Source organism: Lissotriton vulgaris, chromosome 5 (assembly GCF_964263255.1).
Source record: "Lissotriton vulgaris chromosome 5, aLisVul1.2, whole genome shotgun sequence".
Taxonomy (NCBI): Eukaryota; Metazoa; Chordata; class Amphibia; order Caudata; family Salamandridae; genus Lissotriton; species Lissotriton vulgaris.
The window spans coordinates 939,369,722-939,382,510 of record NC_141693.1 but is presented as its reverse complement, the minus strand read 5'-3'; the positions used below and the strand labels follow the sequence as shown (position 1 = coordinate 939,382,510).

At 49.6% G+C, this 12,789-nt stretch overlaps 1 protein-coding gene across 3 annotated transcripts in view; it reads left to right on the top strand.

The window, feature by feature from the left end:
- Positions 1 to 12,789, top strand: part of PPP2R2D (protein phosphatase 2 regulatory subunit Bdelta) — a 247,969-nt gene that overhangs the window by 210,406 nt on the left and 24,774 nt on the right. For all 3 annotated transcript variants that reach the window (XM_086922544.1, XM_086922546.1, XM_086922547.1), the window contains 2 exons: positions 9,204 to 9,373; positions 9,460 to 9,551. In XM_086922544.1, coding sequence (XP_086778670.1) covers positions 9,204 to 9,373; positions 9,460 to 9,551 — 262 coding nt within the window. The remainder of the gene's footprint in view (positions 1 to 9,203; positions 9,374 to 9,459; positions 9,552 to 12,789) is intronic.

Sequence of the window (12,789 nt, the reverse complement as noted above, 5' to 3'; positions counted from 1 at the left end):
CTTCTCCAGCTTGCGACAGGAGTGCTGTGAGGTCCAGAGGTTTTCGGTGAACCAAGTGCTTTCTTGTTGGTGTGGTTGGTTGTGGAGGTCTTGAGAGGGGCGAGGGTATTGGGGCAGTCGTTGATCCACTGTGTGAGGTTGGTTGTGGCGGTGGGTGGTCTCCGGGCGAGGGTGGTCATCAGTTGGTCCTCAGTGGCCTTGCCCCAGCAGCGGCGTAGCAGCTGTTGGGTGCGGTGGTGTGTGGTTGGTTTCCTGAAGGTGAAGTGGACGCATCTGTGGTCGGTCCAGTGAGGTTCGTGGTGTGGTTGAAGGAGACGTGGGTGCTTGCGGAGAAGATGGGGTCCAGTGTGTGTCCGGCGGCGTGGGTGGGTGTCGTCACGAGCTGATGCAGTCCGAGGTTGTCGATCAGGGTGATGGAGTTGGCGTCGTTGTTGTTCTCGAGGTGGAAGGTCAGGTCCCTGAGGAGGATGTAGTCCGTGGAGGCGAGGGCGTGGGTGCTGATGAAGTCGGCGATTGTGTCGCTGAACTGTGGTCGGGGTCCGGGAGGTCTGTAGATTAGTGTTCCTCTGAGGGTCATGTTGGGGTCGGTGTGAATCTGTAAGTGCATGTGCTCGGCGGTGGTGTGAGTGTCGTCGGTGTTGGTTGGGATTCTGATGGAGTCTTTGTGGACGATCGCGATTCCACCTCCTACTCCGTTGTCGCGGTCTCTGCGGGAGATCTTGTAGCCCTGTGGGATGGCTATGGCGATGTCTGGTGCTGAGGTGGCGTTCAGCCAGGTCTCCGTCAGGAAGGCGACGTCGGGGCGGTGGATTCTGATAGATACATCTGCCGTGTGGATTCCTCACCTTGTGAATATCCCCCTTGCGCCAGCAACATTCGGAAATTCTTTTTCGTAGCCTCGCGCCGACGTGGATAGGACGTCACAGAGACACGGCTCCGCTCGCGACTCCGCTGACGTCACCGACGCCTACAATAGGCCCACGCCGGCGTGATGACATCAGTTCCCTTTTTTCCGCGTCGTCGACGCTAACGGTTATCGGGAATCTCTGTAGCCTTTTGGTACCTTGTTGCCATTTTGTTGGTTAATTCTGCTTCTCTGTATCCAGTTTCTTCGTAAAATGTCATCTAAGAAGACCGGATTCAAGCCCTGCAGGGAGTGCGGTAAAATGATGTCCATTACCGACCCCCATGAAGACTGCATCTGGTGCTTAAGTTCCGACCATGATGTAGAGGATTGTTCTTCATGTCGGAAGATGAATCCGAAGGCCCTGAGGGAGAGAGAAGCCAAACTTCTGGTTGCGAAGGTGAAAGCTGGAAAGGAGAAGTCGTCGAGGTCTCGTTCTCGAAAGGCGAGGTCGAGGTCCAGGGCGAGGTCGAGATCTGCTTCTCGAGAGAGGTCGTCTTCGAAGTCGGCGTCGGATCATGTTTCGAAGTCGAAGAAAAAGCACAAGAAGAGGAGACATGAGTCCCGACGCCGGTCTGGTAAGGAGTCGGGCTCGAGGTCGAGGTCGAGGTCACCGAAGAAGGTACGTTCGAAGGTGGTTACCCTCGAAGTCTCCGAGCATGAAGGTGAGGCCTCACCATCTGAGTCGCGTGGGCGATCTCCATCTCCGGCTCCGAAAACTGCCCCGGTTCCGAGTCCGTCTCCGGCGCCGTCCCCGGCCCGTGATGTGGAAGAGGCCCGGGAGGATGTGGATTCCGCGCCTGTCGAAGAGCCGAATCCGATCCCTCTTCAGGACCGGCCTGATGGTTTTCAGCCGCCCTTTCCCGCTCCAGGCCAGGACCCTTCTGCGTTTCTTAACGCAATGTATGGTGTCTTCTCGAGGGCATGGTACCCCTCTGGTGCGCCTTCGGGCCCCACGGGTCCATTGGCATTCAGCCTGGGAGTTCCTCACTCCTATCCTCCGGCTCCGTTTATGCCCTACATGCCGGCTCCGGCGCCGCATTGGCATTTCCCGGCTCCGCCGAAGTCGTCGACGCCGATTCCGACTTCGCCTGCTCCTGGTCATCCTCGAGGGCATTCTTCTGTGCCGTCGGATTCGATACCGGCGCCGGCCCCGAATCCGTCGAAGCCGCTGGTGGATCCGGTTGCGAGGCGTGTTAAGGAGAGATCCAGAAGAGAAGCACAGCGCCTTCTGGAGGAGCAGAGTTATATGGGCTCTCAGTCTGACGTTGAAGAAGGTGAGCTAGAGGAGAGCTGTTTTGAGGAGTTGGCGGACTCCGGGACCCTTGATTTCTCTCCAGAGTGGGAGTTGCCCTCAGGCTCGGGTGCTCCATCTAAGGATATTCAGCCTTACCATCTAGTAATGAGAAAAGCTGCTGAGCTTCTTCAATTGACTCTGCCTACAGTGGAGTTCAAGTCAAACCTCCTCACAGAAGTCTTACATTCTCCTAATTCGGTGGTTGAGCCTTTACTTCCTTTCAATGATGCCTTGACTGACCCTATTATGGAAGTCTGGAAGAAACCCTTGTCTGCCCCTGCGGTTTCTAAGAGTGTTGCAAGGAGGTACAGGGCCGCTCCTGAGGACCCGGCTTTTCTCTCTTCACATCCTTCGCCGGAGAGCCTGGTCATTCAGGCTGCCTGTTCGAAGAAGGGTCTTAGTGCCTTTCCGCAGGTCCCTTGTGAGAAGGAGGCTAAGAAACAGGACCAGGTGGCAAAGAAGACCTTTTCATCGGCCAGTATGGCCTTAAAGTCTACTAATGCCACATGCCTAATGGGGAGGTATGTTCATGCCCTGATGGACTCCTTACGTATCCTGGCCCCTAAAATTCCTGAAGCAACCCGAAAGGATTTTGAGGAGGTGATCAATGACACTCAGGCGGCTGCCCGCCAGGTAATTCAAAGTGGTCTGGACACTGCTGACTCTGTGGCTCGAGTTATGGGCACCGCTGTTGCGACAAGGAGGTCTGCCTGGTTGAAGTCATCGGACTTTTCGGCTGATGTTCAGGCAACTCTGCTTGATCTCCCCTTTGATGGCTCAGGTCTCTTTGGCAAAAAGGCGGATGCTGCTCTTGAGCGGTTCAAGGATTGCAGGGCAACAGCGAAGTCTTTGGGCCTCCAGATCAGGGGCGCTTCTTCCGGCAGGAAGTTCAGGGGCTTTGGTCGCTCCTTTCGGAATTTTCGGCAAGGCCATCAGCAGCAGCAGCAACAGCAGCAGCAGCAGCAAAATTCAATGTACAGATCGTACAGGGGAAAGCAAAGAGCGCGTCCTCGTGGACGTCAGCCCTCCTCTTCCTCCACCTCTTCCAACCCCCCTGCCGCAGAAAAGCAGCCCTAGATCCGCTATTCAGGATCATGTGGGTCCGGTTGGGGGTCGGCTTACTCATTTTCTACAGGATTGGGAATCGGTTACGTCAGATCTTTGGGTTCTCAATCTTGTAGGAAATGGGTATGCCCTTCCCTTTCGGGAATTCCCCCCTGTTTACCCTCCTTGTCAAGGTTTTTGCACCCAGGAACATCTGTCTCTTCTGCAGGAGGAGGTTCTAACTCTGTTACGAAAGGGTGCGATAGAGGTGGTCCCAGAGCAGGAAAGGGGTCAGGGATGCTACTCCCGGTATTTCCTGATCCCCAAGAAGGATGGCAGGCTTCGTCCTATCCTGGACCTCAGGATCTTGAATCTCTATCTGAAGCAGGAGAAATTCAAGATGCTCACCCTTGTTCAGGTTCTTCAAGCGTTGATGGAAGGAGACTGGATGGTGTCGCTCGACTTGCAGGATGCGTATTTCCACATCCCAATCCTGAAGTCGCACAGGAAGTATCTCCGTTTCACGGTTGGGTCACAGCACTACCAGTTTGCGGTCCTTCCGTTTGGTCTTACTACTGCGCCTCGAGTCTTCACCAAGGTGATGGCGGTGGTGGCAGCGCATCTCAGGAGATCGGGGATACCTGTGTTTCCGTATCTAGACGACTGGCTGATCAAAGCGGAGTCGTCAGAGAAGGTGCTCCATCATCTGCAAGAGACAACTCAGTTGTTGTTCAGGTTGGGTTTTTCGATAAATGTACCCAAGTCTCACCTGGTGCCCTCCCAGCGCAACCTGTTCATAGGTGCCGTACTGGACACTACTGTTTGTCGTGCATTCCCTCCTCCTCAAAGGATTCGCGACATTCAGGAAATGATTCCTTTGTTTTACCCTGGAGCGGTCGTTCCAGTCCTGAAGGTCCTTCGCCTGCTCGGTCTGATGGCTTCTTGCATTCTCCTGGTCAACCATGCACGCTGGCACATGAGGGCACTCCAGTGGTGTCTCCGCAGGCAGTGGTATCAGCACAACGGAGATCTCGGGGAGTCGGTGAAGATCTCCAGACAAACTGCAGCGGATCTGTCTTGGTGGAGCGTGGAAGGCAACCTGTCGCAAGGGAAGCCTTTCCATCTACCTCCATCGGTGGCCACGGTGATTACGGATGCATCCACTCTAGGGTGGGGTGCTCACCTGGGGGATCTGGAGGTCAAGGGTCTTTGGTCTCCAGAGGAAAGGTTGCTTCACATCAACCTTCTAGAGTTGCGGGCCATACGTTTGGCGCTCAAGGCCTTCCTCCCTTCCCTTCGCGGTCAGTCGATCCAAGTCCTGACGGACAACACGACCGCGATGTGGTACATCAACAAACAGGGAGGAGTGGGGTCGCAGTGTCTCTGCAGAGAGGCTCTGCGTCTCTGGTCCTGGGTTCAGGACCACCAGATTTGTCTGATGGCAAATCATCTGGCCGGAGTTCTGAACGTACGTGCGGACAGTCTCAGCCGGCAGTTCTCTGCCGACCACGAGTGGAGGCTTCATCCAGAGGTGGTTCGTCATGTCTTTCGGACGTGGGGGACCCCTCGGGTGGACCTGTTTGCCACTCGCGAGAATGCTCACTGCCCGTCATTCTGCAGTCTCCAGTATCCGATGCAAGGAGCCTTGGGGGACGCGTTTCAGTTGTGTTGGGGAAGTCAACTCCTTTACGCGTTTCCTCCCATACCCTTGATTCCTCGGGTTCTGAGGAAAATTCGCCAAGACCGGGCCCAAGTTATATTGGTCGCCCCGGATTGGCCAAGAAGGGTGTGGTATACAGATCTACTCCACCTCTCCTCTCACCCGCCGCTCCGTCTCCCTCTCAGGGCAGACCTCCTCTCTCAGATGGAGGGGCAGGTTCTACACCCCCACCTCCAGACATTGCACCTTCATGCCTGGAGATTGAACGGGGCAACCTGATTTCCTATTCTCTCACACCTGATGTAGTGGATGTCATTTTGTCTGCTAGACGTGACTCCACTAAGACTGTCTATTCTTATAGATGGACTAGGTTTGTTGTTTGGTGTGGTGAGAATGGTATTGACCCGTTGAGAGCCCATTTATCAGATGTGCTCCGGTTTGCTCTCTCTTTGGCTCAACAGGGGCTTGCGGTTGCCACAGTTAAGGGCTATCTTTCGGCACTGTCAGCTTTCATTTGCTTGCCTGATCAGCCCTCTCTTTTTAAGTCACCTGTTGTCCTGAGATTTTTGAGGGGTCTTGTAAATAAGTTTCCTCCTACCCCTTTTATTGTACCTCAGTGGGACTTGAATCTTGTTCTGACTTTTCTGATGGGCTCTCCCTTTGAGCCTCTTCATAAATGTCCTATGAGGCTTTTAACCTTTAAGGCAGTTTTCCTAGTTGCGATTACCTCGGCAAGGAGGGTGAGTGAGCTTCAAGCTCTTAGTTCCAAGCCCCCGTTCCTGACCATACATGCTGATCGGATGGTTCTAAGGACCAGGGCTGCTTTTCTTCCCAAGGTGGTGACTCCTTTCCACCTTGGTCAATCCATTACCCTTCCTACCTTTTATCCTCCCCCACACCCTTCCAAGGAGGAGGAGAGGTTGCACCGTCTGGACCCTAAGAGGGCGGTGTCTTTTTATTTGGACAGAACTAGAGACTGTCGCTTGGACGATCAACTCTTCATTGGCTTTGCTGGCTGCAAGAAGGGAAGAGCGGTCCATAAAAGGACTTTATCAAGATGGATCGTTCTGTGCATAAAGATCTGCTACTCTTTGGCCGGTAAGGAGCCTCCGGAGGGTATTAGAGCTCATTCCACTAGAGCTAAGTCATCTACCTCTGCTTTAGCTAGAGGTGTTCCTGTGGAGGACATTTGTAGGGCGGCAACCTGGTCTTCCCTCCATACTTTCGCGAAGCATTACTGCTTGGATACGGAAGTCAGGAGGGACGGCCACTTTGCGCGCTCTGTCCTTCAGGATTTCCTGGTTTAGAAGAGTGGACACCCTCCTCCGGGAGTGGGGACTGCTGTGGGACTCTATTCACAAGGTGAGGAATCCACACGGCAGATGTATCTATCAGAAGAACAAGTTACTTACCTTCGGTAACGCTTTTTCTGGTAGATACTATATCTGCCTGTGGATTCCTCACTGACCCACCCGCCTCCCCGTTGTCCACTCTTCTATGCCAGATTTATTGTACTATAATGTATATTTGTTTTGATGTCAAGGAAATGTTTCATTTGCTTCCTGCATTTGCTTTACACTGTGTGTTTTGCCTTGACTATCGCATGCTGTACATATTGTTTTGTATATATCTATTGTCATTGGTCCGTCCGTGTGCCTCGATGGCACGGAAAAAAGGCGGAACTGATGTCATCACGCCGGCGTGGGCCTATTGTAGGCGTCGGTGACGTCAGCGGAGTCGCGAGCGGAGCCGTGTCTCTGTGACGTCCTATCCACGTCGGCGCGAGGCTACGAAAAAGAATTTCCGAATGTTGCTGGCGCAAGGGGGATATTCACAAGGTGAGGAATCCACAGGCAGATATAGTATCTACCAGAAAAAGCGTTACCGAAGGTAAGTAACTTGTTCGTCTAGGAGGTCCCAGAGTTTGATGGCGTGCTTGCGAGCGGATCGGGTGTTGAGGAGAATGCAGTGGAGGTGGTTGGGGTCTTTGGCTGGTGTTTTTGTGGGCTGGATGCTAGTGTAGCTGCAGTTGCGGCAGGTGAAGGGTCCTTGGGTGCGTTCGAGGTGGCCCGGTAGCAGGGGTAGGCTCGTCCTGTGCACCTAGTCATAGTGCAGTCTGGCGTAGCGGGGGTCCAGGGGTTCTGGCGCTGGGCGCGGACGGGCGCGGACGGGCTTGCCTTTGGCGCGCCACCTGCGCGCATCCAATTTGCTTCCGCGCGGTTTCCTCCATATGTGGCGAAGTGGGAGGGTGGAGCAGCTGGGAGGCGGGAGCGGGCGGCGAATGGGGTTCGGGGATGCGGGTACAGAAGGAAAAGGGGCGGGGCCGCCGGGGAGCGGGGTTCAAAGGTCACAGCTCACCACCGCGCGGTCTCCTCCATATCTGGCCAAGCGGGAGGGAGGAGCATCTGGGAGGCGGGAGCAGGCGGCGAATGGGATTCGGGGAAGTGGGTAAAGAAGGAAAAGCGGCGGGGGGCACAAAGCGGGAAAACAATCACGGGCAGAGCAAAAAAGAAACCAGATACAGGCAGAAATAACAGTGGGCACAAATAAATGCAAGCGGCAAAGAACAGCAAAACCCAGAATACTTAGGGCGCAGGAGCAGCGTCAGACAGGCGGAAGCGGTGGTGAAGTCCTAGAGACACACAGGGGCCGTGCGGTGTGTGGAGCGGCCGGCCCATGAAAGTGATGCATAGGTGCAGAACTATATAGGATGTCTGCTTTGAACTGAATTGGGCTCTTTATCTGCGCATGAACTAACTCTATGAAAGAATGAACGTGTCACTGTTTGAGCTGGGCTGTTTGGAAACTGTGGTCTTTTCCGAGAGTATCTTTGATAACGTATGCTCTGTGGACAGCGCTAATAAATTCCAGAATAGACAAACAACTCCTTTTTGTGTTTGAGCAATCATCATTCTTACTACTTTCCCAGGAGATGAATAATGGAAGTTATTTCCATTTGCTCTCTCTGACGAATAAGAAATGTTGCAATCTGTATGGTAAGGGTGCCCATTCGATTTTAAATCACCAGGCAAGTTCCGTCTGTCTGAAAAGTCAACACTGTACCTCTGGTGACGATGATTTTTCACCAAGAAACCAACCTTTTGAAATTTCAGTAGACAACTGGGTTGTGGTTTGTGTTCCCTAGTATTGTTCAGAGTAGTTCCTTCTGTGTTTAATATAAACCTACATTCCCTCGTAATCATAGTGGCTGTCTAGTCCTTCGCCTTGTACACTAAGCTTCTTCATAAGCAAGTACACACACCTTCAGCTTTGGATACAAGTGGTCTGTCAGATCTCAGTTTGATTAAACTGGAGAATATAACCTGTTTGGCTAAGCCCTGTATCTGATCTGTAAGCTGCCTTATCCTCGCTTGTCAAACTTTGTGATTAGGACCCATAGTTTTCCATTTTTACAGATAAATTCAAGAGAGCTATTTTCCTGTCTGTTTTTATTTTTAAATACATGAAAATAGAGCTTCTTCGGATGATTTTTTTTCCGCTGTCATTCATGAGTGTCGGGTCAGTAGGTGTACAGATTAAGAGGTAGGCGAAATAAAAAGAAGACAAAAAAGCTTAAGTGCAGATCTGCAGTTATGTATGCTATTCTGCAATGCTGATCTTTTCAGATAATGCTTTTGCACTGTACACTGCTGAAACCTTTTGGACATGCAAATGGAAATATAGATTTATCAGTTAAATAAGTGTGGAAATATACCCATTGCAACTTCATTTCGACAAAAAAAGATACAAATTGATAAACACAGAAACAATGAGGAAAAAATAAATATGAATAATTGCGGACAGAAATGTCAAAATAAATACCATAAAACCAGGAGCCCTATTTATGATCCCCTCAGGACCATTGAAAAAGGAGCACTGACCAAACCTGCACATTAATTAATTGGTTAAAGACCCTTTTTGAATTGCAATCCTTGGCTCTATCAGTCTCCTTTTCCCATGCAACCCACCTGCTATTTCAGCTGTATTGTCCAGGCTGCTGACTTGGTGAATACTTAGAGGAGTAATGTTGCTCTGTATCGTGGAATATGTGGTAGTGGACATGACCTAAGCACAGCGTGAGTGCACTTTTCTTGAAGAAATATACCTACACTATGGTGCAAAGGGTATTACATATCCAAGACTGTCACCAGTTTTCCGACGAGGTTTGATAAGGAGAGATTAAGAACTACCAGTACCAGATCCTCAAAAGTTAGTTTGTGCTTCAATGCTGTGTGTTAAAATGTATACTGAAGATGTAGCAGTAGTTGCAACTGAAATGTTTAATATCTTATTTGCAGTTTTTGAGGAACCTGAAGATCCCAGTAGCAGATCATTTTTTTCAGAAATAATTTCCTCAATTTCGGATGTAAAATTTAGTCACAGCGGTCGATACATGATGACAAGAGACTACCTTTCTGTTAAAGTATGGGATCTCAATATGGAAAATAGACCAGTAGAAACATATCAAGTGAGTTAAAGTATCTTTGTGGTATTTAGAAGTATTACGCTATTTATTCCATCAATTTCTGTCTTAATTGTTAAAAATATTTTCAGGTTCATGAATATCTACGGAGTAAGCTGTGTTCACTATATGAAAACGACTGTATCTTTGATAAATTTGAGTGCTGTTGGAATGGATTTGACAGGTAAGAGTGTTGTCAGAAAAGACACTTTTTTAAATTGAATGTTATACACATTTTACATTTATTTAACAAATTTTAATGTTAATATTTTGAATGTTTTGTCTAAACTTAAACCTCTGTAGCCAACGGATGCTAGTACCCCAGTACATTTTAAGAACTCTTTTTTTTTATGTGCTTATAACCTATTATCTCAAAGACAGCCTCTTCTTTCACAATGTGTGAATGTCTTTTCCTTGATGAATAAATCCATAGATTGTACAGTAGCGCTATAAAAATTGGCTGGCTGAAGAACTTGTCCCCCCTCACCTGTGCCATGCACACCACAAACCGCTTCACTATCCAAATCTCCCTGCCTCCAACTACGAGGAATTCTCATGCCTTTTAAAGAGAAAATTGAACCTTTTCTTTGCTTGTTTATGATTTTCCTACCATTCCCTTTTGTGCTACACAATTGATGGGCGTCTTATGAAATGCAGATCTGTGCCTTAACTCACTTTGTACTTGCATTTGCTTATTCAGGTAATAACAGCAGCGTTTGTTCTTCCTGTTGTACCTGGCATCCTTGGTGTGGTTTTCCCCAAAATGTTTGCCTTCAATCCTCTTATTTTTGCTGGCCTTAGTACTCTGTGCACTTTACTACTGCTTACAGTGCTAAAGTCCTTGTGCTCTCTTATAAACATGGTAACGTGGTTTATTCTCAATTGGCTCATTTAATTTACTATAAAACCTTAGTAAAGTGTATACTTCGGGTACCCAGGGCCTGTAAATTAAAGGCTCCTAGTGTGCCTGCGGAGCTTATTGTGCCACCCACCTAAGTAGCCTTTTCAACATATCTCAGACCTGCCTACAGGCCGAAAAAATGGACGGAATTGCACCAAATATGGCAAAAGGGTAGCTTTGGTTCTGTTTTTTGTTGTAAATTCTTTCAGTAGTTTTGGGGATTTTAAAGGAAAGCCTTTGCAAATAATAATGAGCTCATGCAGAGATCGGCAAATCTCTTATTGGCTGCCAACACTTCAGCCAGGAAGATTTGGCATCCATTTAGGACTCTACTTCAGCCGAGTCCCAAAACAAAAATCAGAAAAAAGAAATGGGGGCAGGGCACGAATATTGTAACCCCCTAGCCTTTGTCTTGGAGTCCACCTCCTCGGGGCTAAGGCCAATATTGAGCAAGGGCCGCATGACCGCCTGGGCTAAATTAAGCAGTAAAGAGGGGGTTTGCCTGGACCGCCTGCCTCACCACCTCCCAGTAGCCCATTACCTCCTGGGCAATATATGTGCCCAGGGACCACCACTTCCCCAGGGCCAGCCCATGCAGAACAAAGGAGGGTTGCCATGTGCCACCCCTACATACCTTCTGGAGCCATATATGGCCCTGTGGACCGCCATCCATCGGGGCTTGCTCCGGCTATCCCCCAATGAGCTGTTTGCTTTCCTCTGCGGGAGTTGTGACCGCTTTCGCCAACCTAAAGCAAACACCCCCTTCCAGCAAGCAGGAGCTGATAACTTCGCTTCCAGCAGGAGTATTTTTTCATCTTTTCCTGCCCTCAGACATGCGTGCAGGTAAAGAGAGAAAAGTATTGCTCCTGCACACAGGGAGCTTCATTTCCAGCAGCTTCCTGTGTGCAGGAGCAGTGCTGGCTCCCGCAGAAGGCGGGGAGCCGGCTGGGACTACAGGGCCTTGAGGCTCCCCCACGGTCCCCAACATGCACACTGGGAGTCCAGGGTGGGGCCATGGCACCCAAGGAGATGTGGCCAGGCCCTGGAAATGGGTTTCCCGGGGCTTAAATCGGCCCAGGAAGGTTGCATGCCCCCACCCCCCTGTGTAAAAAAGTAATAAATGAGGTTCGATTCTGACCCTGGTACTGATTTCACAGAAATTAAAACGGAACGGGAATCACTTCCAAATATAAACCCAGCAGGTGTCCCAGTTGAAGCTCCACTGCAGTAAAGATGAAACAATCCTAACTTCTTGTATAAGGCAAAGCAAGTGTGTTTCCCCTCATATTCCACGTTGACCAACAATATGAAATCCTTGATGGAGTTGAATTAATCATTGATCTATTGTAGCACAATCTGATATGTAGTGACTGTGATGAGGGATTTCTTTCTTGTTGTTTCCTCTTTAGAGCAGAGTCCATAGTTCTCCCATTTTAATACATTTAAAAAGTATGCAAATGCCCAAAATGCATAGCATCACTCACACACCCACTCACAGACCTACACATCCACTCAAACACCCACTCTCAAAGGTGACCGGTTACAGTTAGGATTAAAAAGGTTTCTTTAAATATAGAATTTCACTGAAAAAGTCAAAGGTTAGAGGGACGTTATATTTAGGAAATAGAATTTAAAAAAAACTTTGCAATTCACTGAAAAAAACAAAGTTTACAGGGACGTTATTGTTATGCTAAGATTCCACTTGTACAAAACGATTGAATTTCAGTAGTTATTGTTACCGGAGCGAACTTTAATTTATACCCCCACAATGCACTGCTTATGACCTCACGTATTAAATCACTCATGACATGGTCAGTAACATCACTAATGCCATCTCAAATGAAATTACTGTTCTCATCCACAGAACCACTCACACACCCTCTTGCACCCCCATACAACCTCTCATACGTCCATTCACCTACCCATTCACATAGACTCACACACCTACTCACACAACCAAATCACCCACCCATACAGCCATTCACACACTCACTCACACTAGCATTCACTCCCATAGTCATTCACTAATACAAGCACTCACCCACCCAGCAACTCATACTAGCATTCATTCACCCATACAGCTACTCACATAGCCACTCACCCATACTGCCACTCATACATCCATCCAGGTTCGAGGCATGTGGGCTGCTGAATTCATATCTGTGCATAGATCGCCGCCTAGTGTTGGGTCCGGATGATTGCACATTGTTGTCCTGGAAGAGTCTTCGAAGTATCACGAGATAGGTGGCTCCTCCCCTGGACTACAGTGCGCATGGGCATCGCCTCCATCCCCAGATTGTTTTTTTCCGCCATTGGGTTCGGATGTGTTTCGGTTCCCTCTGTCGGAATCGATAGTTGTTAAACTTTTCTACTCGAGACCAAAAGGTCTTTAGGCTGAGCGTCGGTATAGTTTTGTTCGGGTTTCTTGTCTGACTCTCGGCTCCGAACTCTTGCTACCCTTCCGCGTGCTCTCGGCGCGGACGGGCCTACTCTACGCTAACAGCTATGGAGCGGACTCCGT